A 27,917-nucleotide genomic window follows, 5' to 3' on the forward strand; every position below is an offset into this window, starting at 1 on the left:
TTTTACGGTAAAAAGGATTTTAAGGATGATGCAGCCAAAATGCCGGTACTTTATATCGTAATTTGACCAGGAATTTTTTGCCGCTTAGATAGCATGTGATCTCAATTATATTAAATTTTGGAAATTTACACCATAATGCAATCTTCAAAGTTTACATGATTTGGTTCTCAGACATTGGTGTAGGTTTAAATGTACCTATGTCTCTGTGAACAAATATTTTTTATTATGAACATAATAAAATCAAAATATTTGTTCATGATTAAATCATATTCATCAAAACACTTAATTTTGTTAGCCTCTTCAGGAATTGATCCTATTTTACATCACTTGTTGAAAAAAAAACAAAAAAACTACGATTATAATTTAGAATTAAATGATCCAAGTTATTCATTTTTAATTTATACATAACTTAACTGTCTTAACCTCAATAACTGACTACCTGACTTAAAAATGTTTATTAATAATATAATCTAAGTTAGTACTTGATTAAAAAACTTTCATTCGCTTCAAAAATATCCAGGTTGGAAATAACAGTCGACGCGTTCCAAGCGCTCAAAAATAAGCGCCTATTCTCAAGACTTGACAGACTGAGAAGAATGAAAAATGACATGAAATATAAAACATTAAGTTGCCAACGAATATTAAGCCCTGATTTGCCTTTCTTAGCCACAGTGGTGTTTCTTATTCTCCTTTTCATTCTTATTTTTATTCTCTCTCGACTACTGAGGTTTTTTCATTTTGTTTCTCCCGTTTATTTCTCCATTTTTCGTTGGAAACTTTACGTTTTATCTTTCAAAACAATTTTGTTTAGTTTCAATCACGTCTGACAAGTCTTGAAAATTGGTGCTTATTTTTGAGCGCTTAAAACATGTTGACTGATAATATTTCTAATCACCTTCCTTAAGTTTCTTGAGATAATTTATTTACTCTCAGTTCGTAATTTTGCTTTATTTATTTAAATCATTAATTTTTGAATCTACACTACTTTGACTTACTTGAAAAATGTGTTATTAGAGTAAAAATTCCATAATCAGCTTATAAATAAAAAATTTTCAACTTTTTAAATTTTTTTAGCATATTGGAAAAGCAGGAAGTGGTTTGAAAAAACTATGTATTTTTTTTAAAAAACTAATTTCACTCTTCCCAAAAAGGTTGGCCACCTCTGTATTATATATTGTCTAACACACTTAAAGTTCGGCGAAAATCGGTCAAATTAACCTTTCTCAATGCTTAAACTGATGGAGATTTTGGCCATTGAGTCAAATTACTTAATTTCAATCCTATGCTATCCTGCAGGCTTACAAAAAAGAGCTGTCACGTACAATACTTTCAATTATGCAAAATTGAATCATAAGGAAATTATTTCTTTTAACTCTTCTCATCCAAATTAAGAACTTTAAACTTTGACATTGTGAACTAAGAAACTGAAGCACATTAATAAAATCGAACTTAGTCTGAATCAGCTTATTATGGTTAATTCGCTTTCCTCGGCTAGTTTCAATCTCTTTTCCCCTTTCTTCCTTTAATTGATTTTCATTTTCTTTCATCTGTTTGAACAGATAAAAATTAGGATAATTATCCATTGTTTGTAAATTTCTAACGATGTTTGATAATTTTAAATTCCTGACACATGATTATAATCGATAATTTTTTTCTAAATAAAATTAAAACAAGTATTAAATGAATTTTTTTAGAATTTCGGATTATTATTAAGCAATTTTTTATGGTACTTTTTTTTAACGAACTTCATTATTTATTGTAACGCATGGATAAGTGAAATTATAAAAGTAGTGCTATTGCTTTGCTTGAAATGAAATCAATATTTAAATGTTATTCTTTCAAAAAGCTTTAAAAAACGTATTTTTAATAATATTTTTCTTATAAAATCTCAGAGAAATTGGTTCAATGTTGAAGCATAATATAAGTAATATAAAACAAAGAATCATACAAACCTTACATTCTAATAGACTTAATTACTTCTCGAACTGTTAACCTCATGTTTAGGAGTAATATTTAACATACACTGGCATTTCAAAGCACATTGCTTGAAATTTTGGATCTATAATAACATTTAAATTTACTGTGATCTTAATAAGATGCCAAGTTGAAGAAAAGCATCGCGCAAATTAATTAAATTCTTAATTTGTAATTAATTAAATAATTAATTAAATTAATTAATTAATAAATTAGTTAATAAATTAATTCAATTCTTAGTTCTTAAATTTGTTCACATAATATTACACGGTCAAAATAAATGATGTTCCATTCAATTATATCCTCACTAAGTTTTTTTTAAAGCTTTCTTTTATTTAAATTATGTAAGTTAAAAGAAACTGACTTAAAATTTAAAGTGATACCAATTATCTACTACAAATGATTTCTCATTCAAATCGATATATAATTGCAGAAATAATTAAATTGTAAAAATGTGTAAAATGCAGTGTCAGAAAACTATAGCCTCTAAGGTAGGTATTCTTTAAAATTTTTTTATTTTATATAAAATTGTAATCAATAGAAATTAATTTGAGTTGATCAATGAAAACGTTACACGCCGAGGGAAAAAAATTGAAAATTGAGAATTTCAATTGATAAAATAATAAAATAAGCAAAATTATCTACAGTGAAGCTTACCAAATTTTATCACAATATATATTATTTACCAAATTTTATCACATACTGCAAAACAATATTTTATAGTAAATTTTACAAAAATCATTACCAAAGCTCTTCGATAAAAATTACCGAGCTTATTAGAGTTTCCCTAGAGTCAGAAATAAGGTAAATTTTACCATATTCTGTTAGTTTTCTCAGCATATGAAGACTATTAACTGATCTTCATTTTTAATTATATGTCTAGTTCCTTGGATTTTATTACATATATCAGTTCATAGTTTTTTTACATTTATGTTTTAGGAAATAAGATATAGAGAAGTAAAATTCTTAAGAGGAGGCGGTAGGGCTTATATCAATAATGTTAAAACTGACTTTTTTCCATGTACCTTTTTTAAGAAACTACTTACGATATAGCTTTGAAATTTTTTGGGGATATTTGAGATCACCAGCTGTATGCTTCGATATGTTTTTTTAGCGTTAACAGAACGTTTTGCGCTAATATACGTTTTGAGTTTTGAAAGATTTTTGCTCAAAAATGATTAAACTTTTCAAAAAAATAAAAAGTTCTCAGTTCATAATTTTTAAAAATAAAATCTGCTAAAGATATGTATTAACAGTTATCACAATATAAACATGTATATGTAAATATTCTGTGAAAAAAAACTGAAGCAGTATCTTATTTAGATGCTGAGAAAAGGTACATCGAAAAAGATCATTCTTAGCATTATTGGTATATGTCCTACCGACTCCCCTAACTATTTTAAGGAAGAAGCATAGATGTTTTGTTGATAGACTTATGATGTTTGTGAAGTTTAAATGAAAGTTGCTGTATCTGAACTATCAACATAAAGTGACAAAAACATTTATTTAGTTCTTAATTTTGTTCTTTTTGTTGTGTGAAAGAAATTAAAGAAAACTGTTCTAAATGCCTTTAAAAAAAAGGCAATACGAATGACTGATAAAGAATGTTGTTCGTATTATTATGATATTTTGTTTTTCTCTAATAATGAGTGACACTTGGCCTTTATTTCAATAAATTGTCAAATTTGACTTAAAGCTTTTAAAATAAACCAGTAAATTATTATATTTCATGATAACGGCTAAATAATAGAACAATCATCCAGATTCGAAATAATATAAATATGATAAGCAAAACAATCGAGAGTAAACGTTATTAGAAAGAAAAACATGATGGAACGTACAATAGATTATACAAATGTAGAGCACTGTTGAATAACAATAATTTACGCTACAGTTAGAGAAAATTGGACTTGTGGAAACAAACACAAGATGATTGACATCCCAAAAAAGTGAAAGCGATGATTCTATCACTTTCAATTAAAGAAATTTCCTCTTCCTACCTTCATCGATCGTAGGGAAAAAAAAAGTTCTAAAGCTCGCAGAAATAGAACATAATTGTAAGAACAAAAAAAGAAATGAGAAAACGAGATTTTCTACGTGTTCGAAGTTGATGGAAGGAGATCATCTGTCCAGTCGGGGAATTAAAAAAGATGCTCTGATTTGGCGAATTTAAGCCAAAATTGGCGCCTGATGAACTTACAATAAATGGTGAAGTAATTCAGGTAAGGATCGCAATTGCAAATATTCACCTGCTGGATTATGTCATTAACAAAGAGTATCTTCGGCAAGGTAAGTTTAGTACATTACCAAATTACAAAGTTTCTTAAGGACATAATGAAAATACTTTGAAAATATTTAATTGAATTAAGGATTAATTATATATTTTTGGTAAAATATAATTAGACTTTAAAGATAATTTTTTAAAATTTTTTTTTGTAGTTTCATATCCTGGGACATTTGATTAAATATCCTAGATAATTTTCTAAAATTTTTTTTTTTAAATGCCTGTTTTTTTTAATAAATATTTTATAACATTAAAGCATATAATAAATGTGCTAAAATTGTTCTCAAATCTTCCACGAAAGATTTATATAGCATTTATTTATTATTATTTTTAAAGTGAAGGTTTAAATTTCTGTCTTACTTTAAAATATTATACTTTATTTAAAATTAACCATTTTGTTTTATTCTAAAAAAGTACTTATATTCGTATTTAGTATTTTTTTTAAAATTAGTATTTTGTAGAAAGTATAAAAATCTATTTATTATGTGAAAGCATCAAAATCTTTATATTATGTGAAATTATCAAAATCTGCATAAAATATTTTTAGAAGTTCTATTAAATTTTCACGAATTAGGAAAATATCACAATATTTTAAAAACGCCTTAAAATTCCAAAAGTATCAAATGCTCACAAATGTAAAGCATCAAAATTTGTTTAAGATATTTAAAAAACATAATTACTATTAAATTTTCCTTAACTGTGAAAGTATTACAATCTATTCATATTTGAAGGTACGAAATACTAATCTTGACTACCACCAAAAATTTATACTTAATAATTTCCTGAACTTTAAGAAAATATAATATAGGTTTGGAACAATTGATGAAGTAGCTTAAATTTAGTTTAAAAAAATAAAAATATGTTTATTGCTTTTGTTTGAAAGTTCTTAAAGGCATAAATAATTTTCAATTGCAATTAATTATTAGAGATTTAAACAAATATTGCTTAGACAAGAAATTTTTTTATGACTTACATTACTTTTATTAAAATTTAATTCATAGAGATTATATATTGCTTAGGTCGAAACGTATTTAAAATATGTGCACCATTTTCAATTAAATATTGCTATTAAAAATGAAATTTATATTACTTTGGTCGAAAAATTATACATTATTTTGATGTAAGATATGTACATTATTTTCATGTAAGTTTAACTAATAAAGATTAGAACATATATTGCATAAGTTGAGAAGTTTTCAAAGACAATACATTCATTAAAGTAAAAAAGTATGTTCTCATTCTTTACGAGAAATACGATTGATAATTTATCAAGATAAAAAAAAAAATAGAATAATTTCATAAAGAAACACTTTTTATTATTTGATTTTAAAAGTTAATTTATTTTAAAGTTTCAGATGACGTAAGTTTTACTTTTGAGTCTCTACTATCAGTTTGTTTTCGTTTTATAAATAATCATTAATTACTAATTGAAAGGGATATCTTTATTATTTAGTTTTTTCGTTACCATTTTCCATTTCTACTAGGTATACTCTTCCTTTCCCCTTTGTTTAATGGATGTTAACAAGTGTCATTACCTAAATTAGTCATTTTTTGAAGGGTTTATTTTTCAAAATTTCATATAGTGTGAAAAAAAATATATCAAAATTTTTTCAAATAAATATTTTATCTCATTTATAAGTTTACTTTCTTCTAAACTATATATTTATTTTTATATTAAAAAAAACGTAAGCGCATTCAATAGCGCTGTTTTGTTATAATAAAACAGTTACATTAATAATTCTGATACTTTAATTCTTTCGTCATCATAATTCTGATAGTTGTGTTATAGATAATTACTTTGAAATATGGCTGACAGTTTCGTTAAACTGAATACGTTGCTCAAAGAAAAAAAGAAAAAAACAACAACTTTGACTTACAAAAGAAAAAAAAATCAACTTTTACACATAACAAAAAAAAGATCAACTTTGACATATAACAAAAAAATTAATCACATTTTTATATCGGAATGACACTTAAGTATTTCTCTAAAATTATTTAATTTCCCATCCATTTTCCAAAAAACATTTATTGTTCCATGCATGTTCAAAATGTACGAAACCACGCTATTATTAAAAAAAATCGATTAAAGTAAAGACATACTCGTAAAGATAAAAGCAAATTAATAAAGATTAAATACATTGATTTAATAATTAATTGAAATTATTTATCCATATTCAAAATAATTTTTCGAACAATAAATATTTTTTTCTATGTTATTGTGAAATATTTCTGCAACAAAATGCCATTTTCTTACACGCGAAATCTATAGATAAGGATTATCCAGAAAATGTGACGCACGCGTCACCATTAATTTATTGTACAGAATAATCTGATGTCTTAAAAGTCAATAAAAAACGTTCTATTATGGTATTAACTTTACTTGAATAGAAAAGTATACTTCATAAATAGTGGTTACTAAAAGCACATTAACATAAATATCGATAAAATCCTGAATTAGTTAACGTTATAGTTCCCTTTTTTTGAGTAGTGCCTATTACTGGTAACACATAACAAACATTTGGTGGATAATGTGGCCATTTTAAACTCTAAGTCCATCACGGAAAATAGTTTTTCGAAATGCTAAGAATAAAAAGAGTTAAATTTATACATTATTGATTAATTAATTAATTAATTTGTATTTAACAAACAGTTTAGTAAATATAATTGAAAGAAAATACTTTTTTTTAATCTCTCAAAATCATACGACTTTGATAATTTCTTTATAAAATTTTGCACATGTTTCCAGAATTTTTATGACGTAAGAAAATTATTCTTAGAAATTTAGCTTTTATTAGTAGCTCTTGTAAGCAATTTTATTTAGCATTTGCCAGCAATTTTCTAGTTGATTTTACTTTTTGTCAATAATGTGCAAAAAATGTCTTTGAAAAATTGCAGCAATCATTACAAGGAATTTATAAATACAGATCTTGTAACACAAATTATGCTGATGATAAAGTTTACTTCTATTTTAAACAATAAACTTTTTTTTCATCAAATTTGCATATTTTTCAAAAGAGCTTGTTTTTGAAGTTTTGCTCATAAATACTTTTACGCCTTATTAAGTAACAATGAGAAACTGCACTATTTGTTTAATTTAGAAACTTGTTTTAGCAGAAATATTGAACTAGTGAATCCCAAATTATTAAAAAAAAACATTATAATGTATTTTGCAGGGTCTTTTTCCCCCAAATTATTGAAACGAATCCATTGTTTTTCTTGTGGTATGACAACGTTTCAAAATACACCTACGATTCCTAGTTAATAATTCATTTTCGATGTGAAATTAAACATATATCGAGAGAATTGTTCGATTTAAAATGAAATAATTCAAGCTACTTGACTAAAATCTTGATAGCGTCTTCTTGAACCAGTTTACCAAATTACAAGAAAATATTTTTTGCTCCGAACTTATTTTTAGCTAGTTTCACTTTTACTTAAAATGAAATTTACCATGCCTTTTACATCTGAATTTTTTAATTGAAAAAATATTATTAATAGTTTGCTGTAATTTAAGACAATCAAAAATTTTCCATTTATATTATTTTTTACCTGAATTTTCCAATCCACTGTTTTTTATTGCATTCTTTTAATTTTTTATGAATAAATTAACTTTCTTTTGGATCAATTTTCTAATCTTCTTCTTAAAATAAATAAATAATTAAGAAGAAAGATACGTCAAGTCCCAACAAGTCCCAAAATTAAAAACATTATATATGCATACATAAAAAGATGGAGTTTGTTTAAAAATTTACCTCTTAATGACCGTTTTTTTTAAAAAAAAAGTTTGTTGCTTAGCAAATGAACACAAAAACGAAAATGTGAATGTTGAACCGAGAAACAATGTTGCGTGTTAGATAAAAATCATAAACAAACCTCTACAATCGATGTCAAATGGTTAATTTACTGAATGCATGGGTCAATGTCGCAGACTAAAATTAGCACAGTTTCTTTATAGTTAATAGTAAATCTTTTTACACAGATCGAGGAGGAACGCAACTGTTTTAAAACATGCATAAAATAATACTCTACAATCGATGTCAAATGATTAATTTTACTGAATGCATGAGTCAATGTCGCAGACAAAAATTAGCACAATCTCCTTATAGTTAATTGTAGATCTTTTTACACAGATCGAGTAGGAGCGCAACTGTTTTAAAACATGTATAAAATAATACTCTACAATAGATATAAATTGGTTAATTTTGCTGAATGCTTGGGCCCATGTCGCAGACAAAAATTAGCACAATCTCCTTATAGTTAATTGCAAATCTTTTTACACAGATCGAGTAGGAACGCAACTATTTCAAAACATGTATAAAGTAATACTTAACAATAGATATAAATTGGTTAATTTTACTGAAATGCTTGGGTCAATGTCGCAGACAAAAATTAGCCCAATCTCCTTATAGCTAATTGTAAATCTTTTTACACAGATCGAGTAGGAACGCAACTGTTTTAAAACATGTATGAAATAATACTCTACAATTGATGTCAAATTGCTAATTTACTGAATGCATAGGTCAACGACGCAGACAAAAATTAGCACAATTTCGTTATAGTTAATTGTAATTTTTTTTATATAGATCGAGTAGGCACGCAACTGTTGTAAAACATGTATAAAATAATACCCTGTAATCGATGACAAATGGTTAATTTACGGAATGCATGGGTCAATGTCGCAGACAAAAGTTAGCACAATTTCTTTATAGTTAATTGTAATTCTTTTTGCACGGATCGAGTTGGAAAGCAACTGCTTAAAACATGTATAAAATAATACTCTACAATTGATGTCAAATGGTTAATTTATTGAATGCATAGGTCAATGACGCAGACATAAATTAGCACAATTTCTTTATATTTAATTTCAAATCTCTTTACACAGATGGAGTAGGAACGCAAAATATGTAAAATATTATACTTGTATAAAATAACATGTATAAAATAATACTCTACAATCGATGTCAAATGGTTAATTTACTGAATGCATGGGTCAATGTCGCAGACAAAAATTAGCATAATCTTTTTATAGTTAATTGTAAATCGTTTTACACCGATCGAGTAGGAACGCAACTATTTTAAAACACGTATAAAATAATCAAGCTAAACGTACGGATTCAAAAATTGTATAAATAAGAAATCTTCTAAAACTGTATATTATTATATTTCGTTTTTATAATAGTCTTTATAATATGTTTTTTTTTAAAATAAATGCTCGTTCTTGTTTAAATAAGAAATATACCAACCTCTTCAGGGATTGCAAAAATTAAAAAAAAAATAATAATAACTAATCATTTGCTGTTTACTTGAATAAATTAAAAAAAATCATTTCTTATATCTTTTCTATGAAATACAAACATAACAATGAGCTTTTCTTTTCCATCTTATTGAAATATATTTGAAGAAAAATTTCTAATACTCTTATAATAAATAGAATGCAAATTTAATAAGTAACTTTTATTTTGCTTTTCCTTAAATTAAATTTGAACAAACATTTCTGATATCTTTTCAATGAAATCCGAATAAAACTTCGAATGAACTTTTATTTAGAATTTTTTTAAAATAAATTTAATGAAACATTTCTGAAGTCCCTAATGGGCTTAACAAACTAAGAAGCTCAAATCTGTTATTCTTATAACCTAATGAATTTTTCCTTTGCTTTTTTAAAAATATAAGAAGAGACATCTTTAATATCTTTACAATATAATACAAACTTTATGAGCAAGAGGAATTTCAGGAATAGCTCGCTTTTCAATATTTTGTTAAAATCATTTTATTTTTTATAATAAAGCATTTATCTTTTGAACAAAAAAAAAAACAAAAAAAAAACAGTGAATGTTAGGAAAAAACTTTTTGACTAACTATCTAGAAGGCTAATATATTTATTATTACTTATTAACATATAACACAGTATGATTAGTTTATATTATTTCGAATACGAGAATAAACCTAAAGGCAAGCAACCTAGTTTCTGAAACCAATAAAAGTTTCAACAATGTTATTTTGAAAACTCTGGAATTTCCGATTCCCACACGGAGTGAAACAATAACAAAGCCATTTTCCGAAAATTCTAAATCAATTTCGATAAAATAAAAAAAAAGATAATTGCTAAGCCTTCAACGTCTGACTATTAAGTCTCACGACTTAAAAAACTATCAATTTTTATTCTTAAAATCGATAGAAAAAAAGCTGAAAATGACATATAGTATGGGAATGATAGGCATAAAATGTTGTACGCTTCGCCAAATGCCCAGGGAATTTATGAGAAGGAAAACGACTTGTTTCAAACGAAAGGGAAGAACCAAGAACTTCCTGTCCAAATAAATCATTTTCGCTTCTCGGATTCACAGACTTAATGAGTTTCTCCCGGTGTTTATAAACTACTTTTAAACTAATTTTAAAACACTACAGATATTATTAGCTTTCATAATGTAAGCCGGTCATATTTGTAAAGATTTTATGAGCCGACTGGAAAATTCTCATCATAGATGTTTTGAAGACGAATTCTTTTACCTTGTTATGCTCCGTGCAAATGATACACGTTTTAAATGTGTGGTTTCTCTCTTTTTTTTTTTTAATATTTTAAACGCTTAAAATATGGCATTTTTTAAAAACAAAAATGAATTACGATTCCTTTCAAAATCTGTAGCAGTATGATCATTTATACATAGTGACTTAACAAGGTATAATAATATTATTAAGATTTGATACAATTTTAGTGCAGGGTTACTCATAATTCCCTCTGGGGTTTCGAAGCGTTATAGTAAAAAAACGAAGACGAATATGGCAAAAAATAGCATATGAAATTGTTCCGAAAGTATTCAAGTTTTAATTTAAGCAGTTGCCGGTAGATGGCAGTAACATGTACCACTGAAGGCAGTTGTAGTAAAGAAAAATGGCGTTTACAGGCGGAGGGAATTATGAATAACCCTGTAGTTGAGATTAGATTATAGATTGTAAGTATGGAGGGCTTCCGATCTTTTTAAAATTTTTTTTTAATTTTTGGTAACGCTTGCAAAGGGGTTGAAAGTGACAGACCCCTTTCATTTCCTGTCCATTTTATATGATTTTATGAAACATTCCAAATAAAGGGCATCGCATAACTTCTTTTGATAGATTTTTTTTTTTGGAAAATCCAAATCCTTCCTTCACTATTTTTTAATTAATTCCTACACTATTTTTTAATTACTGACTAATGATAGGGTTTTGACTTTGAGAAGTTATGCCTATCCTTAGAGACTTCAGGAGTAATATGGAGATAAGAAAAAAACAAAAATTTCGTTGTTTAGTTGTGCAAGTGAAGTGAATAATTGGAGTCTAATAGAATCATGCAATTAAAAGCATTAAGCGTGGAACCGTAAACACAATAATAATTTTCTGGGTTTTCAAAATGGTAAATACATCTCCACTTTCTTCTACTTCCTATTACTCTGTAATTTCATATTAAAAACAATAAACCGAAACATATAGGATTTTAAGTTTATAAAATTATTTAGTTATTTAAGAAGTTTTTAATTGTAATAAGTACTTTGCCCATAAGTTCATTTTTATCCAATCGTGTACGTAGTTTTACATGATCGGCTACGTAATAAAATATATACGAATTTTTGCAGCTTTTATAACAAACACATGCTCGAATTTAAGTTTCTTTCTTTTTTTTCTTTCAAAAAGTTAATTTGCAACTCCCTCTCTTACACCACAACAAGTAATGCTTCATATTTTATATATTTTAAGTAAGTTATATTCTGTAAACTTAATGTCCCTGTAAGCTTATCAGCTTCCTTCTAAGCCGAGCTTATCGGCTTCTCTCTGCCTAGGCCTTAGTCATTTATTACTTCTTTACATTTTTCATCAAGCGTGTTTCAATATAGCTTAATTTAAATTTTATATCAGCTTATTATGTGTTATCATCGAAATATTACATTAATACTTTATAAGAAAATGCCTATGCATTTATATTTGTTTACATAAATCAATATCTTAAGATATTTTTAAATCGAAATTTCCTGCGCTTTTTTATATCAGAAATGTTTTTTTTTAATACATATAACACAATTTCTTTTTGATAGAGTGAGAAGTAACAAAATTCAAACTTGTGCATGTTAACAGCTATTGCTTCTATTACCTGGGGTCACTTCCTCTTGTTAGTTATCGCTATTATTTGCTTTTAAAAATTAGCAAACTAAACTGTAGTCTAAAAATATGTACGCACCATGTTTTAGATCTGCGTTCTTGCCTGCATCTGCTTCCTTCAAGTTTGTTGTTCTGAAACATCTAAAGCGGACAATGCCTCTGATGTCACAACTTCTTTGCCTGTGAGTGAAGAAGCAGAGAGTAAATTAGTGGAAACAGCAGTTAAGCTGGATGGACAAGAATCTTATCAAATATCCAAAGCAGAGCCATATCCGCATAGTGATCATGGATACATCCAACAAACTTCTCTTTATAAACAAGATCCTTACAAAAGTAAGCACTCTCTTTTTTCGACTTCATAGCATTAGAACTTTGAAAAAATTTATTATATTGTAAAACAAAATGTTTGCTTCTTTGCAAATCTTGAAAATGACACTTTCAGAATGTCAGACATACACATTTTTTAAGTTTTGAAATACATCAGAAATTTATAACTCATTTTATATTTCATAACAGTAGTTGAACAGCCGACCAATTTTGAGTTCACGATCACCAGTTTTTAACACCATAGTCTTGTAGTTTTGAACCCAACCCAGAAGGCAAGGACTCTCCTGGATCAAGTATTGATTGAAATTTGCCTTCGTGGAGGACTTTTTGATGGAATTAACCTGCATTTGCGTAACATTGTGAGGGAGACCTACCACGGTTAGCCTGACGGCAAAGGGACTCTAACCTGTGACCCGTCTACCATTGAGGATAGTTATGTTAACACTGTGGTCAGGGTGAGTCAGGTGCGTGATTCGTGTCCACCAGTCATCGCAGTGATTCGGACCCGGATCACCTGATTAGGAAGCGAGAGCTCTATCCTCTGAATCATCATGTTTTTTTTAAAAATTATTGCAAAAATTTACATCATTTAAAGAAAAATTAATTTAATCTTAATTCCAAGATAACATTAGTTTCATTCATGCATAGGTTAAAACACGCGCAAGGTTTTTTTAAAAAAAATTAACTTCAAACTTATGTAACATTTTTTACATTTCATTATAGGTGAAGATCAGTCTTCGCATAGCAAATATGGCGGTTCATTCGAACATTACAAGCAACAATATTTGAGTCATCAAGCCCCAGCGTACCATACCGCCAATCAGGATTCACATCATTCTGGCTATGGATCTGATGGTTACCATAAAGATAGAACTCATCACGAGCAAGTGCATGTTGAATCGGATTACGGATATCCCCATAGCGGCAAATATGAAGTTGACGGATATGGCAGCGATAAGAGTATTCCATACGGCACTAAGCTACCCGTTAGAACCAAAGAAAAGTCATACCCACGTTATTCTAAAGAAATCGGCCAGAAGCAGCGTGAGTTATATAACTCTGCTAAGTATAGTGATGATAAATCTAAATATATTGCTCAAGAGGTACCATCCGAAGAGTATGGCTCCAAATCATATTACGAAAACTCAGATTCTGGAAAGGGAGATGAATACGTTTCTAAGGAACAGTCTTACAGCTCAAGTCAAGGTGAAACATCTTATGGACATGAGTCTCCTCAAATAAGCCAGCAATTAATATACGAACAGTTAGACGCAAAGCATGTGGATGGAAAATCGGGGTACAGTTCAAGCGGTGGCCATGCATCACCTGAAATAGCTCAGCATTTAATATATGATCAATTCGATGCAAAAGACGTCGATGGCAAATCTGGATACAGCTCCCATGGTGGATATGCATCTCCCCAGATAGCTCACCAATCATATGATCAATTAGATACAAAACATGTTGATGGCGAATCGGGATATAGTTCCCATGGTGGACATGTATCTGCACAACTTCACCAACAGCAATATTATGATCAGACAGATGACAAGCACGTTGATGGTAAATCAGGATACAGCTCTCATGGCGCATATGCATCACCTCAGATTACTCACCAATTATATGATGATTTACAAACAAAACATGCCGACGGCAAATCAGGTTATAGTTCCCACACTGGACATGCACCTACACAACAAAATCAGCATGTATATGATCAAATAGACGTCAAGCACCATGATGGAAAATCGGGATACGATTCTCATGGATCTAAAGAAATACACCAACCTGCAGTTGTTACATCTTATTACTACAGAGGAATTAAAACTCACAGGTACACATCTTTACTAATAGCAAATTAAAATAATGAAGTGATAGAAGAAAATAAATTTTATGTCATGTATCGCGGGTGAAATTTAAATTTTTACTTCATTAAAACAAATTAAAAATAATTATTTTATATCCACTCAAAAAATGAAAGGACTCTCAAAAACTTACTTAGTTTTTTTTAAACGTAAAAGAAATTTTTATTTTACTGTTTGACTTTTCTTAAAATATGTTTTAAAAAGGCCAGTAATTAAAACGTAACTCGTAAATGTTGTTAATTGCTGTTATCCCATTTCTTATCTGTAATTTTTTTAAATTTATTTATTGCTTAATTTACGATTGTTTCTAATTTCAAAATGAAAAAATAGTAGAACAAATGTTATTTTCTTATAGTAGTAATAGTAGTTTTTTCTAATAGTAATAGTTTTCTAGCATTTCTGAGTAGTAGTTTTTTTCTATAATAATAGTAGTACTTTTTTTCTTCATGTAAGTTTATTATATGTTATGCGAGTTTACTTAATATAAATTTATTATAGTGTTTTTTTTTTTTTTTTTTTTTTTTTTTTTTGTAATTTATGTGATTAATTGGGCTACAAACTATTGCTGAGTTAGAAAATTCAAACTATTAAATTATTTTTTGAAAAAGATTACAGTCAACTTAATTAAATATTAGAAACTTAGTTCCTTACTCTGTTTTTCTAAAGAATACTTTAATAGTTTAATTTTAATATAGAATTTTAATAATAATTTAATTTAGAACAAACATCAAAATTTTACATTATTCATTACTAAATATTTTTAACTTTTGTTGGTGCAAAAGCATCGCCATGAAATACTGTTAAGATGCATGAAATCTCTTTCTTATTTACTTTATTTGATTTTTTTAAAAAAAATAATATTTATCTATATCTTACTTAGCTCAATTCCAGTCAAGACTGACAGCAAAAAATATGTATCAAGTGGTCAAGAATATTTTCCAGTAATCCCTAAAGAGGCTGAATACATTTCAAGTGTAAAAGAGCAATCATACGCACAGGATGCAAAGCTCGGAGTTGTACCAGAAGATGGTCAATATGTTAGTGGACTCTCAAAACAAACTGGGGATGGCAAAATGGCGATCTATATAAAGCAACTGGGCCATTCTTTGACTGGAGACAAGTATGGTAAAGGTGGAGAACGACATGGTTTCCTTTTGCTTCCCGTTTTACCCGGTAAACAGAACGATGCTGTGCAAATTGCCCAAACAAACTTTTACAACATTGGTGGCAATAAATATGGCAATATCCATCAAGGGGTTGACACATCTGCTTATGGTTACAGGTGAGGAAACCCAGCTATAAATATTTATAGTTTTAATTTATAGAATACATATTGTGATATTTGTTTTAAGCAATTTGTAAGTTGCAAACAAATAAGAGTTTAATAAAATTCATTGACTTATTTTCCGATCGATACAACTTTTTTTACTTCATGTTGTTAAGCAAATAAAGTAAACTAGTGGGGTGCGCCCCCTGCTCGCTAACGCTCGCCAACCCCTGAAAATTGCTACGCAATCTTATATGGATTGCTTCGCAAACCAAGCTCGCTACTAACTTAGGTACATTGCAAGTGCACAAAATTCTAAGAATTCAAAACAATCATTCAAATCCATATAACAACTTTTTTTTCTTTTTTTTCAAAAATTACATCTTTTTAGTAAATACTAAGTCATTAAAATAAATTTGAATTCAAATAAATGACATGTAATTCGTTAAGCCTATTAGAAATGTGCTATAGTATAAAATCTTAAGATAAAATTTCTAAAACTGATATTTCTTTAAAAAGGTTAAAATTTTGGTTATAATTAAGTCTATTAAAAATTGAAATAAGTGAATTGCAATGGAAAAACCTGCATAAACAAATAAATTCTAGTAAAACAAATAAATTCGTGATATAAATCAAAAATCGTCAAATAAATTCGTAATACATAAATTCTTGAAAAAAAAAAACGCTTTCGACAAAATACTAAAATAGAGATCTATCGACAAAGACTACTCACTTTTGCCTAGCTTATGCTCTCTCTGGTTATTTCAGTTTCCGTTTTTAAAAGCGCTATATGTTGAGCCATCTCAGCTAGAGTTGGCATGCGACATTTTTAACGGCAATCATTGGTCGATTTTCGAGCGTTGCCATTCGGGGAGTTGTAATGAGGCTTTTTTTTGTCGCCGTGTAAGAGAAATATATATATAGATATTGTAAGTGACTTCAGGAAGCAGTTTCTTTATTTACTGAGAGAAAAAAAAGCGACACAATCTATAACAATGTTTATGACTATAATTTTAGATCCAATAATTGTTATAATTTATGCATGATCTCTGTTATTTTGTATGGGCATGATTAATGCTTTAAAAATTTATAATAATAGTCATAAGAAATTTTGCACCAGTACCTATTTTAACGTAACGAAATGCTTATTCCTTTTTACATCTAACGAAAAAAAATATAGGCATCAGTGTCACAGTGATTAAAATACAGAATTGTCACTGTGAAGGACTGGGGTTCGAACCACGGAGGAGTCTTGAAGCCTACTGTACCTATTATATTCACTGATATACGGAGAAGAATATTCTGGTAAAATTACCGTTAAGTATGGTAAAGGCATTTTATTCAAAAGAAAATCATAATTTCGTTAATAAAAACCTAAACTATATTTTATTTAAAACAGCCATTTGATAGTTTTTCTGTTCATATGGTAATGATTTTAAGAAAATTCTGGTTTTCAAAATTATAGTTCTTATTACCACATATTTAGTAAAAAATGCAATACTGAAAAGTAAATTGAACATCATAAATGGTTTTCATGCTATGTTCTAAGTTATCATGATAAAAATTATCAAATTTTACCATGATTTCTTAATTTTATCACATATTATAAGACCATATTTTATTGTTAATTTTAACATATTCATTACCAAGACGATTCGGTAAAAATTATCGAAATTATTGGTGTACTCATAGAGTCAGAAACGCGGTAAATTTCACCATATTCTGGTAGCTTTGATCATACTTTTTCTCATTGTATATCTATGCATTATCTTTTATGACTCAAATCAGATTTAAAATGTTTTAAAATTTTTACCTATAAGCCATGATGGAAAATGGTCTGATTTCTCCAAGACCTCAAACAACCTAATGGCTCAAAAAAGACAAAATTTTGAAATTTACTCCTTCGCCGATATGCCAAACACTTCAACACTTCGCCGATATGCCAAACACTTCAACACTTCGCCGATATGCCAAACACTATCTCTTGTTTCTTTCAAGCTATATATTACAGATAGAAACTATACGGCCAATGCATCTCTATTATTTTTAATACTTTTTGCTACAACCCGATAACTACGAAATAATAAATAACATTACTGGAATAGAAAATTGGCATAAATAATCTATTAGTTGAATAAAATAGCAAATTCGTATGAATAAATCCTACCAAAATATATTCGTCTGCAATTTTTTCTAGAAATTTGGATTTCTCAATTTTTGTTTTAAACTTTTTTTAAATTCTGTTTTAAAAACAGCGTTGACCCATTTTTGTGTTTGCGATTATCCAACCCAGAAGACAAGGCAACTTTTGGATAAAGTGTGAGCTCACTAGTTTTCGTAGAGGACTTTGAAGTAACCCACATTTGCTTTGCATGGAGAAGAAACCACGAAAACCTCACACGGTTAGCCCAGTCCCAAAGGAATTCTTACCCATTATCTAACCACTGAGGATATTTTATGCTCTAAATATGATCGGTGCGAACAGTTCCGAGCCGTCGTTACCGAGATTCAAACCTGGTAACTTAATCGAAAGGCGAATATTCTATCCCCTTAACCAACTTAATTGATTTTGCATTGCATCTTTTTTAAGAAAATGAATTAAACGTACTCCATCTTCTAAAGAAGGAAATAATTGGATTTGTAAGCTTAAGGCAAAAAAATTATAATCTATACATCTATACATCTATACATAATAATAAAAGCGGCTGTGTGTGTGTGTGTGTGTGTGTGTCTGTAATCACAATATATCGCCCCAGAAGCCTCGCCCAGGCACGAAACTCGGCACATAATTGTGTTTTGACATAATGAAGAAGTATTTTTTTTCTTTTTCAAAAATTTGGATTAGTTATTTAGTTATCAGTCATTTTGTAAGTCTATGCTTTTCGTCTGCTTTTTCGTCTTCAAAGAGCCATATTCAAAAAACTATTAAAAAATGCATATACTTTTCCCCACTCTTATAAATGTATGCTAATGCGAACCTTACAATTGAAATATTAATTTTCGACAACTTAAACCAATAATATACGAAGGAATTAATAATTTAATTGTAAAGTTCGCATTAGTTTACATTTATTAAAGTGGAGAAAAGTTTAACTTTTGTATTAAAAATGTGGCAACATATTCGATACGTAAATAGAACGCGTCGCTTTGATATATTTGTCGCTGTTCATAATTGTTATAATAAGTTTTTCTTCTTCTTTCCACGCTCTATTTTTTTCTTAAGCGAAGACGATAATTTTTGTAGCGATATTGTAGTACTTTGTACAACTAAAAATTCTTTTCATAACACTTTAAAAATATTTACTTTATTTTCTTTATATATACAGAGAACAGTCGGCAAAGAATTCGATTAGGTTGAAAAACATTTCGCTAAAAAGGAACGAATTCCAAAAGAAAAAATAAACAACTTAAAGAATAAAAATGCTGATGCCAGCCAATTTTTTGAAAGTTAACTTAGAAATAACAAACCAAACGATGTTAAATAACAAACCAAACGATGTTAACAAAATGACGTAGAAAGCGCAACTAGATCAAAATTATACAAGCACAACTAGATCAAATTATAATACCTGAGTGCTTGACGTAGCAGATATAGAAATAGAATTTGATACCATAAAAAATTATATAGAAATAAAAATTGATACCATAAAAAATTTATTCGTTTTCGTGTTCTTTTCATGTATTTGGCATTTTAGTTTTTTTTTCTTAAGCGTTGTAGCTATATAATTTCAAACATCCTAAAGAGCTATAACACATCTGCAGCAGAACTGGATATGAAGACAAAATTGCAGGACAGGAACACTTTAATTGTCCACTAATCTTCAGATTTCCTGCTATGTTTTAAAAAACTTTATTTGTGAAAACCTTCAGCTTGGCGGACAGCTGGTCGCCTTAGGCGGCTAGTAATAAATAAATAAATGAAAACTAAATGGATTTATTAATAATTAGTGTTTGATTTGTGTTCTAACTAAATGTGGCCGATATTTATTTATTTGTTTTTAACTAGTCCAATTCAAGAAGATCATGAAAAGATTTCAACTTACAAAGGAAAAGGTGGGATTCATGTTCAAGAACTAAAATCTCTTTACCAAAGCCCTGAAAGCTATAACCAAAGGTTATTGATAAGCGATATTGGAAAAACAGCTACACATGGTTCGAGTTACGATGATGGAGGTAAAGGTAAATCAAGTCACTACGGCACAAACAAAGTAAGTTTGATTAAAAAAAAAAAAATTCATGTGATTTTTTAAAGTAATTATAATTTTTACAATTTTTGGATTTCATTATGTACAGAAGTAATTAAATTAAGCGTTTAACAAGGCCTATTGCACATCTGAATACTGAAAATTGTATTCTGTTTCGATTGAAATTTTATTTAAAATAGACATAAAGACAGTTTTTATTTTTTAAATAGATTACTTTTCAATAGATTTGGATTAAAACTACGTATTGAAACACATATTTTGGTTGATAAAAATATAAAAATTAGTAGGAAAAAATATTTAAAAATATAATTTTATTCAATGCATTTAAAAATGGTGAAAATACAGGCTAGAACATGGGAACTTAATGGGTATATATTATGATACCACCAGGAACTATTCTTAAAAAATTATTTTTAACATTTGTAGTACTGTATTAAATATTTCCGACACACCTAGAAGTATTGTGTTATAAAATTCAAAGGAAAATTAATTTTATTCTATTAGAACTATATTTTGCTTTAAACATAATTTGATACATTTGATAAATAACATTCTTGGTAGCACATATTTTTGCCCGGCTGAAAATGTTTGATCGAATTAAAATTATTGTCTGGTTAAAATTTTCAGCGCTGTCAGAAAGGCGACGGAAATATTCGAAGAATTTTCTCACATTTAATCTAAATGTTGGACATATTTCTCACTTGCTTTCAAGCTTGACTTAAGTTTTTTTTAAAGGGACACATAAAAATTATAAGGAAGCTTCAATATGATTCCGGTATTTTATTTCGAGCCTTTATAGTTTTTCTAATAACAGCCGTCTGAAGTTCTCAAATAAATATGTTCACGCGTTCTTTAACAATAAGAATGCGCTGTTTAATTGCATACGTTGTTGACAAAATTCTATTTATACCAACAAAAAAAGGTAATTATTACCATTCGCCGTTTTTCCTATCAAGAATTCTAGGGGGACCAAATCATATGGTAATATCAATAATAGACTACGAAGCATTAATCAGCATGAAACTAACAAAAACTATGAAAATATTTACGTATGAATTATTTATTTATCTTTTATTTATCATTAAATCCTATATCGGATTAAAACCCCTAAAACACCGGATTGTAAGCTATCGATGTTTTACCCACTATTCTAGTAAGTCTCACAGAGTTTCCATGAAGCTCAAGTCAGGGGAATTTGCTGGCCAATCGAGATCTACTGTGTATGAGTGCTCATTAAACCAGTCACATCATCTTCCAGCTCCATGCAATTTGTTGCTTTCTTTTTTTAATATAGAAGTATCAACAGTATGCTGATCATGAAGATGTTGATTGAAAAGAGCACTTGATCACCCAACCTGTTAAAATGTATCGTTCTGATCAGATTACTGGTTACCTCAATGACCGGACCCAATCAATAATGAGAAAAATTCAAAAAAATTACAAATCCTAAATCAAACTGGAAAGGCCTAATTTTTTTATGCTTTATAACATACAAGAATATGTTTACCCAAATTATTTTAGTGAACAATTTTAATTAAAATGGATCGAGTGCAGCATAGCTCTATATTAAAATTAATTAAAACTTACAAACAATTTTGTTTCATCGTAAAATTAATACTTTCTTTTTTTAATATTAATTTATTATTACTCTTGCAGGAAAATACTTACGTACAAGATACGAGTTCGTACGGTGAACACGGTTCCTATAAAGACCCCGTACACCCATCTCCTTTCAAGGGATCTTCATTCAAGCCAATCATTCCGAAAAGTAATCAAATAATTTCTAATGGATATGGAAGCATTAACCACGAAGAATATAACAACCAAAAAACTCATCAAAGCCTAGGAAAATCCTCCTACGAGCATCAGTCACCTCTTCAGTATTCAAAGGTAGGAACAGATTTTAACTTAGTTCCTTTAATCACTCTCGATCAGTGCGAGCAATATTATGTCGAATGTACTAAATATAAGTTGTTTGAATGATTATAAAATTATTCTTACACATATTTATTTTAGAAAAAAAAATGTTGATTCTGTTCTTTCCATTTAACGTATAAGAGTTTAATTATTTTAAATGCACTATAGTATCCATTTCCATTTCGCTGAATCATTATAATCATTATTTTAGACTAATCAATTCAAAAGTCCAAGTGTATGAATTAACTTCTATAAAATGCTAATAATTCGAAGAAAATTAAACCATGTTTAAAAATATAATTACTTATAAGTTAGTAATGACCAATGACAACCATTACTAATAAAAAATAATGTGATTAAATAGTGAAAATTTCGAAGACGCGAGTTTTCAAATAAAGATTCATTGTTCATATCTATATGAATGTTTAGATTTATATGAATGATTTAAATTCTCTGTTTGTATGATTCTGATATAAATCCGTAAACATCAACCGATTCACTCAGAATCTGTTTGCATAATTTCAAAAGAACAGCAGTCGTTACCTGTTCGTGTAGTGCTTTACTAAGATTGATTGGGTAGTCGTTATCGCAATTAAACTGCAGAAGTTTCTGTTTTTTAATTATTTTAAAGCAGAAGTATCGGTAAATATTTTTTGATATCAGTTGTTTTCTAGCTAACATTTGTATAGAATAGAAATGGATTTCACTGGGAGTTAATTGCACGTTTTTATTAATTCCTTATCTTTTCTATGCTAAGTTAAAACAAGTGTTATGAAAATAAGTTCGAAATGTATCAGGGTAATATTACTGATTAGTATTTTGGACGTCACGTGTTTCGTTCGTTGTTACTTACTCGTTGTTGCTTTTAAAACCTGTTTCTATAAATCTAAATAATGTAAAGTAATTTGTAAATAAAAAATGAAAAGTAAGTTTATTAAATTCATCAAGAAAAATGTGATTGGGCCAAATCTTAAACACCTCAGATTTAAAATATATATATATATATATATATATATATATATATATATATATATACATATTAACCTTTTTTTTTGGGAGTTCATCTTCTAAAACGTTTGTTGGCATGTCTGATAATGTAAAGTCACGGGGAAGGGTAACAAATAACAAGAAAAAATTTATATTAAGTATTAACTCAGAAGAAAATTTAGAGCAGTGCTATAAAAGCAGTTCGTAATAGAAATATTTGCGTCGTTAGTCATTGTTTTCGAGACTAATAAGATAGGTCTTGACTCTTGCGAATTATTATTGTGAAAACAAAAAATGTAAAACTATGTACAAAAAAGCAATGAGAAAAATTATAACGTTAATAAAGAGAAGTAGCCACAGTATCGCATTTGTTTGTCAAAAATAATTGCAAAATAGTAATATCACACCTAAATATTTACGGGAATATTACGCTCATAATGATTACTTAATCAATAATTTCTTTATTTTATTGGAATCTCTCCGGGAAAAGCTTCTAGTAGTTAAAAAGTTACAATTTCTTTTTGAAATTAGGTAAATTTCTATATAATATAAAGTTTACACAAAGTGTTTATATATAAGTATATTAGTATTTATACAAAAACAAGTTCAATTTATAAATCTTTTTTTTTCTCCATTTCAAAAACAAGAAAGCCTATTTAACTATAGCAAAATAGAAAAGCTCGTGCTTAACGGTAATATCATAAGAACTTTAAAAGTAAATAAATAGCTGGTGTTTAAATTCTTCGATAGTTTATGAGATTATCTGCATTTTAAAGGAATACTCTATATGCAATAACTAAATAAAATATACACAATTAATTACCAAAAATTTAGTTTGATATTATTTATAATATTGGTTTATTATTAATTAATTAATTTCTATCGTTTCTGAACAAAATCATAAATTTCTCTAAAAACAGAATAATTGGTATTGTATGATTATATGAAATTTATCATTGTCCATTTTGATTATAAATAATGGATGATTCATATTCAAATAAATGTATTAATTACATTGATAATTACTTACAATTATTTGTATTTCACTAATTTAACTCGGAAATTAAATAATGAATTGTTTTTTAAACAATTATTATGAATTGTTACACATTTGACATATTCAATCCAAATTCTTCCCAAATTATACAATATTTTTTTAATAAAGCAAAATTCGAGGAAAATGCTTTGAACTTCTTTACACGATTTAAAAGAAAACAATATTGATTGAAAATATTAACCAAATAATAAGGAAAAAAATCGATCCATAATTTTTTATACAAACTAAAAAAAAATTAAAAAGTTTGAAATTGTTAAATAGCTCTAAACTTAAGAAACAAGCGATATTGACTCCAGAATAGTTCTTTTTTATGGATAATAAGTATACACTGATTAATATACTTCTTAATATTCCATGAACTTGTTACTATGCATGTCTGCCTAATTGCACGATTGTTTTAAATGTAAACTTTAGTTTGTAAACCCTATACTTCGATGAATATGTGTTACGCAGTGATTTCTCTCTGTACTTTATACTTTTTTTTTCCAATAAAGGAATTATTAGAGATGAGCTGACACAAGCTACTTGAATAAACTATAGATTAAAGTATGTGATGTAATACGTAATCCAAGCGTGTAGTTTAATTCAAACTTCAGCTTTATTTCACTATAGATCTAAATCATTAATCCAAATATACAACGAATATTAAATATTTTTATTTCAATTTTAGAGTACAGGATTTCAACCTTCTTATTACTTCCCACCTACGTCATCAGCTCCCCAGGTACCAGTTCCACAATTCTCCAGTTATGGAAAAAGCGAAATACCAAAGTCTTCAGCCCAAAGTCACGGATACAGTAATCAATACGAAAGAGTCCAACTAGCATCTGGTTATTTACCACCGAAACCAAGTATTGCCTCCCAAAAGAGAATTAAATCTTACGCAATTGTATTGCAGCAAAAACCCCACGAACAAATTCAAGTGGACGGATATGGTGCATCCGCACACCCAGAGGCATCAGTAAGAAAGTCCAAGTTATTATCAGGAAGATTTTCAGAATCTCAGTTCAAGCCAATCATCGGAAAATCTAGCTCGTTACATTCAAGGAGTGCTTCTCTATCCCACAATATCAAATCCCAAACGGTATCAACTGCATATGCACCAGTTGCCTACTCACAACGAGTTTCCAAAAAGTATTAGAAAACTGTATTTATGAAAAGTGCTGAGTTGATCCAAATTAATTGCTCCAATTTTGAATTTCCGTATTTTTATTTTAATTGTAAAGAATGTAGTCGTGTAAAATATACTCCCTTACAAATATTTAATTTTTTTTTTTTAAATCGTGAACCAGCTGAAGACAATCAACATTAAATAAGAAAAGCAATGTCTTAAATCACAATTGCAATATAACGTACTCAAAACGCAACTCCCCTCTTTAGAAATATGAAGCTTCTCTAGTTCTTAATTTTAAATTATATTCACTAAAAACTCATATTAATTCTTTTACTTTGCATTTAATTAGAATGTTAAAAACTGTATGTTTAAAATTTATGAGGCTTTGAATAATGCAAAAAATGAAGTTGCGCTTTAAAAAAAGAGGCAAAACTCTAGATTCACATTTTCCATAAGATTTATATTATAATTAACTTAAAAATTGTGCACATTTTATAAATTATACTTTAACAATAATTTAAAATCCAAAACATATTTTCATCTAAAAGAATTTCAATATGCCACTGTAAAAATATAAAGATATGTGTATTTTCTATGGAAAGCTTTGTTATGGATGCTTTTATAGTTAGAGTGTCAGGGAAGTAGCAATATTTATCATTGCCAAACTGAATCGAATGTTAAGAAGCAAAAACGGCGTACGTATGAAAGCCTAACTTCAAGAATACACCATTGAATAAAATTTTTTTCATAATATGCCTTTTCGATCGGAGATAATCAAATTCTACCATCTACATATTTTTCTGTTGTTTGATCGTAATGACTATACTACGATCGAATGGATTAATAACTGGTTAGCAACTCATGACATGACATATTGTTACGCCGCTAGGAGCTAATTCTCATTATGAACTGATTGCGCATTTGAACTGATATTTTTAATTACATAATTTTTATTTAAGATTTACGCTAATTGTACCTTTTTCACTAATTGTAATAGGAAGTTCAATTTAAATAGGCATGGAATAAACTTTTTTTCCCCAAATTTTTCGTTATCCAATTTGCGGAGTCGACCAAATTGGTCAATAAATAATTAAATAACGGTGAAACAGCTATTTCTGGGCAATAATCATTACAATCCTCTTTAGAAAACTTAAAATTATCGACAATAATTATTAGAAAACTCAAAATTATCGTCAAAAATTATTAGACAACTTAAAATTATCGACAATAATTATTAGAAAACTTAAAATAATCGACAATAATTATTAGAAAACTTAAAATTATCGGCAATAATTATTAGAAAATTAAAAATTATCGACAATAATTATTAGAAAACTTAAAATTATCGACAATAATCATTAGAGAAATTAAAATTAAGGTAGGTAATTCAAATAAATGAAAGTACTAGTTCAGATGCACATGAACATTCCATAATAGAAATGCGCCTCTGCAGTTTACGATGACGTTTACAGTCTTGAGTTGAGATATACGGTTACGAGTAAAAAGGGTTGATATACAATTCTCAAAATACCCTACCTCCTCTTACAGTTTTGACCATTAATTTTAAAACACTCACTTTATGAAGTGCCTTAACATTAGCATTAAGCAGGGAGAGGCATTTATTGAGCACTTGTGTTTGTATTAATTTGAGCATGTATTAATGGTGTATTTTTGAAGTACCTAGTTATCTAACTTTAATCTTTAATTTGTAATGGAGTATGATGAACTAAATCACAACTCCATTTATACGTTGCTCTATCCAGAAGCATTCTCTATGTTGTTTAAAATTTGAATGCTAGTTTTAAAACAATTATTTTAAAAAGTGTTGGTAGATTGTAGTGTTTGACCATCTTTTAGCATATAGAATGAACAAGTTAAAGGTTGTTGTTTCCAAATGTTAAAGTTTAAAGAAAATGTGCATTTATATTCTCTATGACAAATATGTTAAAATGAGTTTTTAAATTTCGAAATAACTGGCATTTTATTATTTATTATTATTTCAGTGTATTTTCAAAGGAAAAGAAAAACCAATGTTGAAATTGCAAAATTAGAAAACAATTCCGAAAAAACACAATTCATCGAATCTTCTAAAACACTGCATTCTCTTTCTCACTTGAAATTACTATCTTGATAAATTATTATAAGTTGAACAAAATTTTTAATTCAATAAATATATTAGACTTTGCTTTTTAAAAATAGTTCTCTTAGTGAAATTTTTAAAATTAAGGTAAGGTCTTTAATTACTAAACACTAATTAAACAATAATTTTCTTTATCATGCATAATTGTTTTGCCAACCAGCTGTTATTTTTAAATAAAAGAAAGCTTGAATATTTGTGCTAAATCTATGATGTGAGTTTGAAAATGTTATTTTTTTAAAAATAGTTTTTAAAAGTTTTAGAAAATATTCAAATACATTTTCCAATATTTCACATTGAAAAAGTATGGAGCTTTAAAATTTTCATTTAAAAATATTATGTTATGCTTTGAACATTAACTGTGATAATTGAGTATAAACAGCCAATAAATAATATTTCGTTAGTAATTAATAATACCCTTTTAATCAGTATTAATTTTTGTAAATAAGGGGAAATAGTGATGAACTAAAATTGAACAATTTCAGAAACATAATAATAATAATAAATAATTTTAGAAAAGTTAATCAAAAATAAAATAAATTCGTTAGTAATTAATAATACTCTTTTAATCAGTATTATTTTTTGTAAATAAGGGGGAATAGTGATTAACAAAAATTAAAAAATTTCAGAAACATAATAATAATAATAAATAA

General features: G+C 27.9%; 1 protein-coding gene across 1 annotated transcript; it reads left to right on the top strand.

Annotated features, from left to right (window-relative positions):
- Window positions 1-4,206: 4,206 nt before the first annotated feature.
- Window positions 4,207-25,273, top strand: LOC107444548 (uncharacterized). Its single transcript, XM_043038747.3, has 7 exons — window positions 4,207-4,263; window positions 12,478-12,721; window positions 13,439-14,549; window positions 15,461-15,862; window positions 19,854-20,055; window positions 21,709-21,942; window positions 24,684-25,273. Exons 1-7 carry the CDS (start codon window positions 4,234-4,236, stop codon window positions 25,152-25,154), a joined length of 2,694 nt encoding a protein of 897 aa, XP_042894681.2. The 5' UTR covers window positions 4,207-4,233; the 3' UTR covers window positions 25,155-25,273.
- The last annotated feature ends 2,644 nt before the right edge of the window (window positions 25,274-27,917 follow it).

Source organism: Parasteatoda tepidariorum, chromosome 1, assembly GCF_982258835.1.
Source record: "Parasteatoda tepidariorum strain Cologne lab strain chromosome 1, Ptep-v5.0, whole genome shotgun sequence".
Lineage (NCBI taxonomy): Eukaryota > Metazoa > Arthropoda > Arachnida > Araneae > Theridiidae > Parasteatoda > Parasteatoda tepidariorum.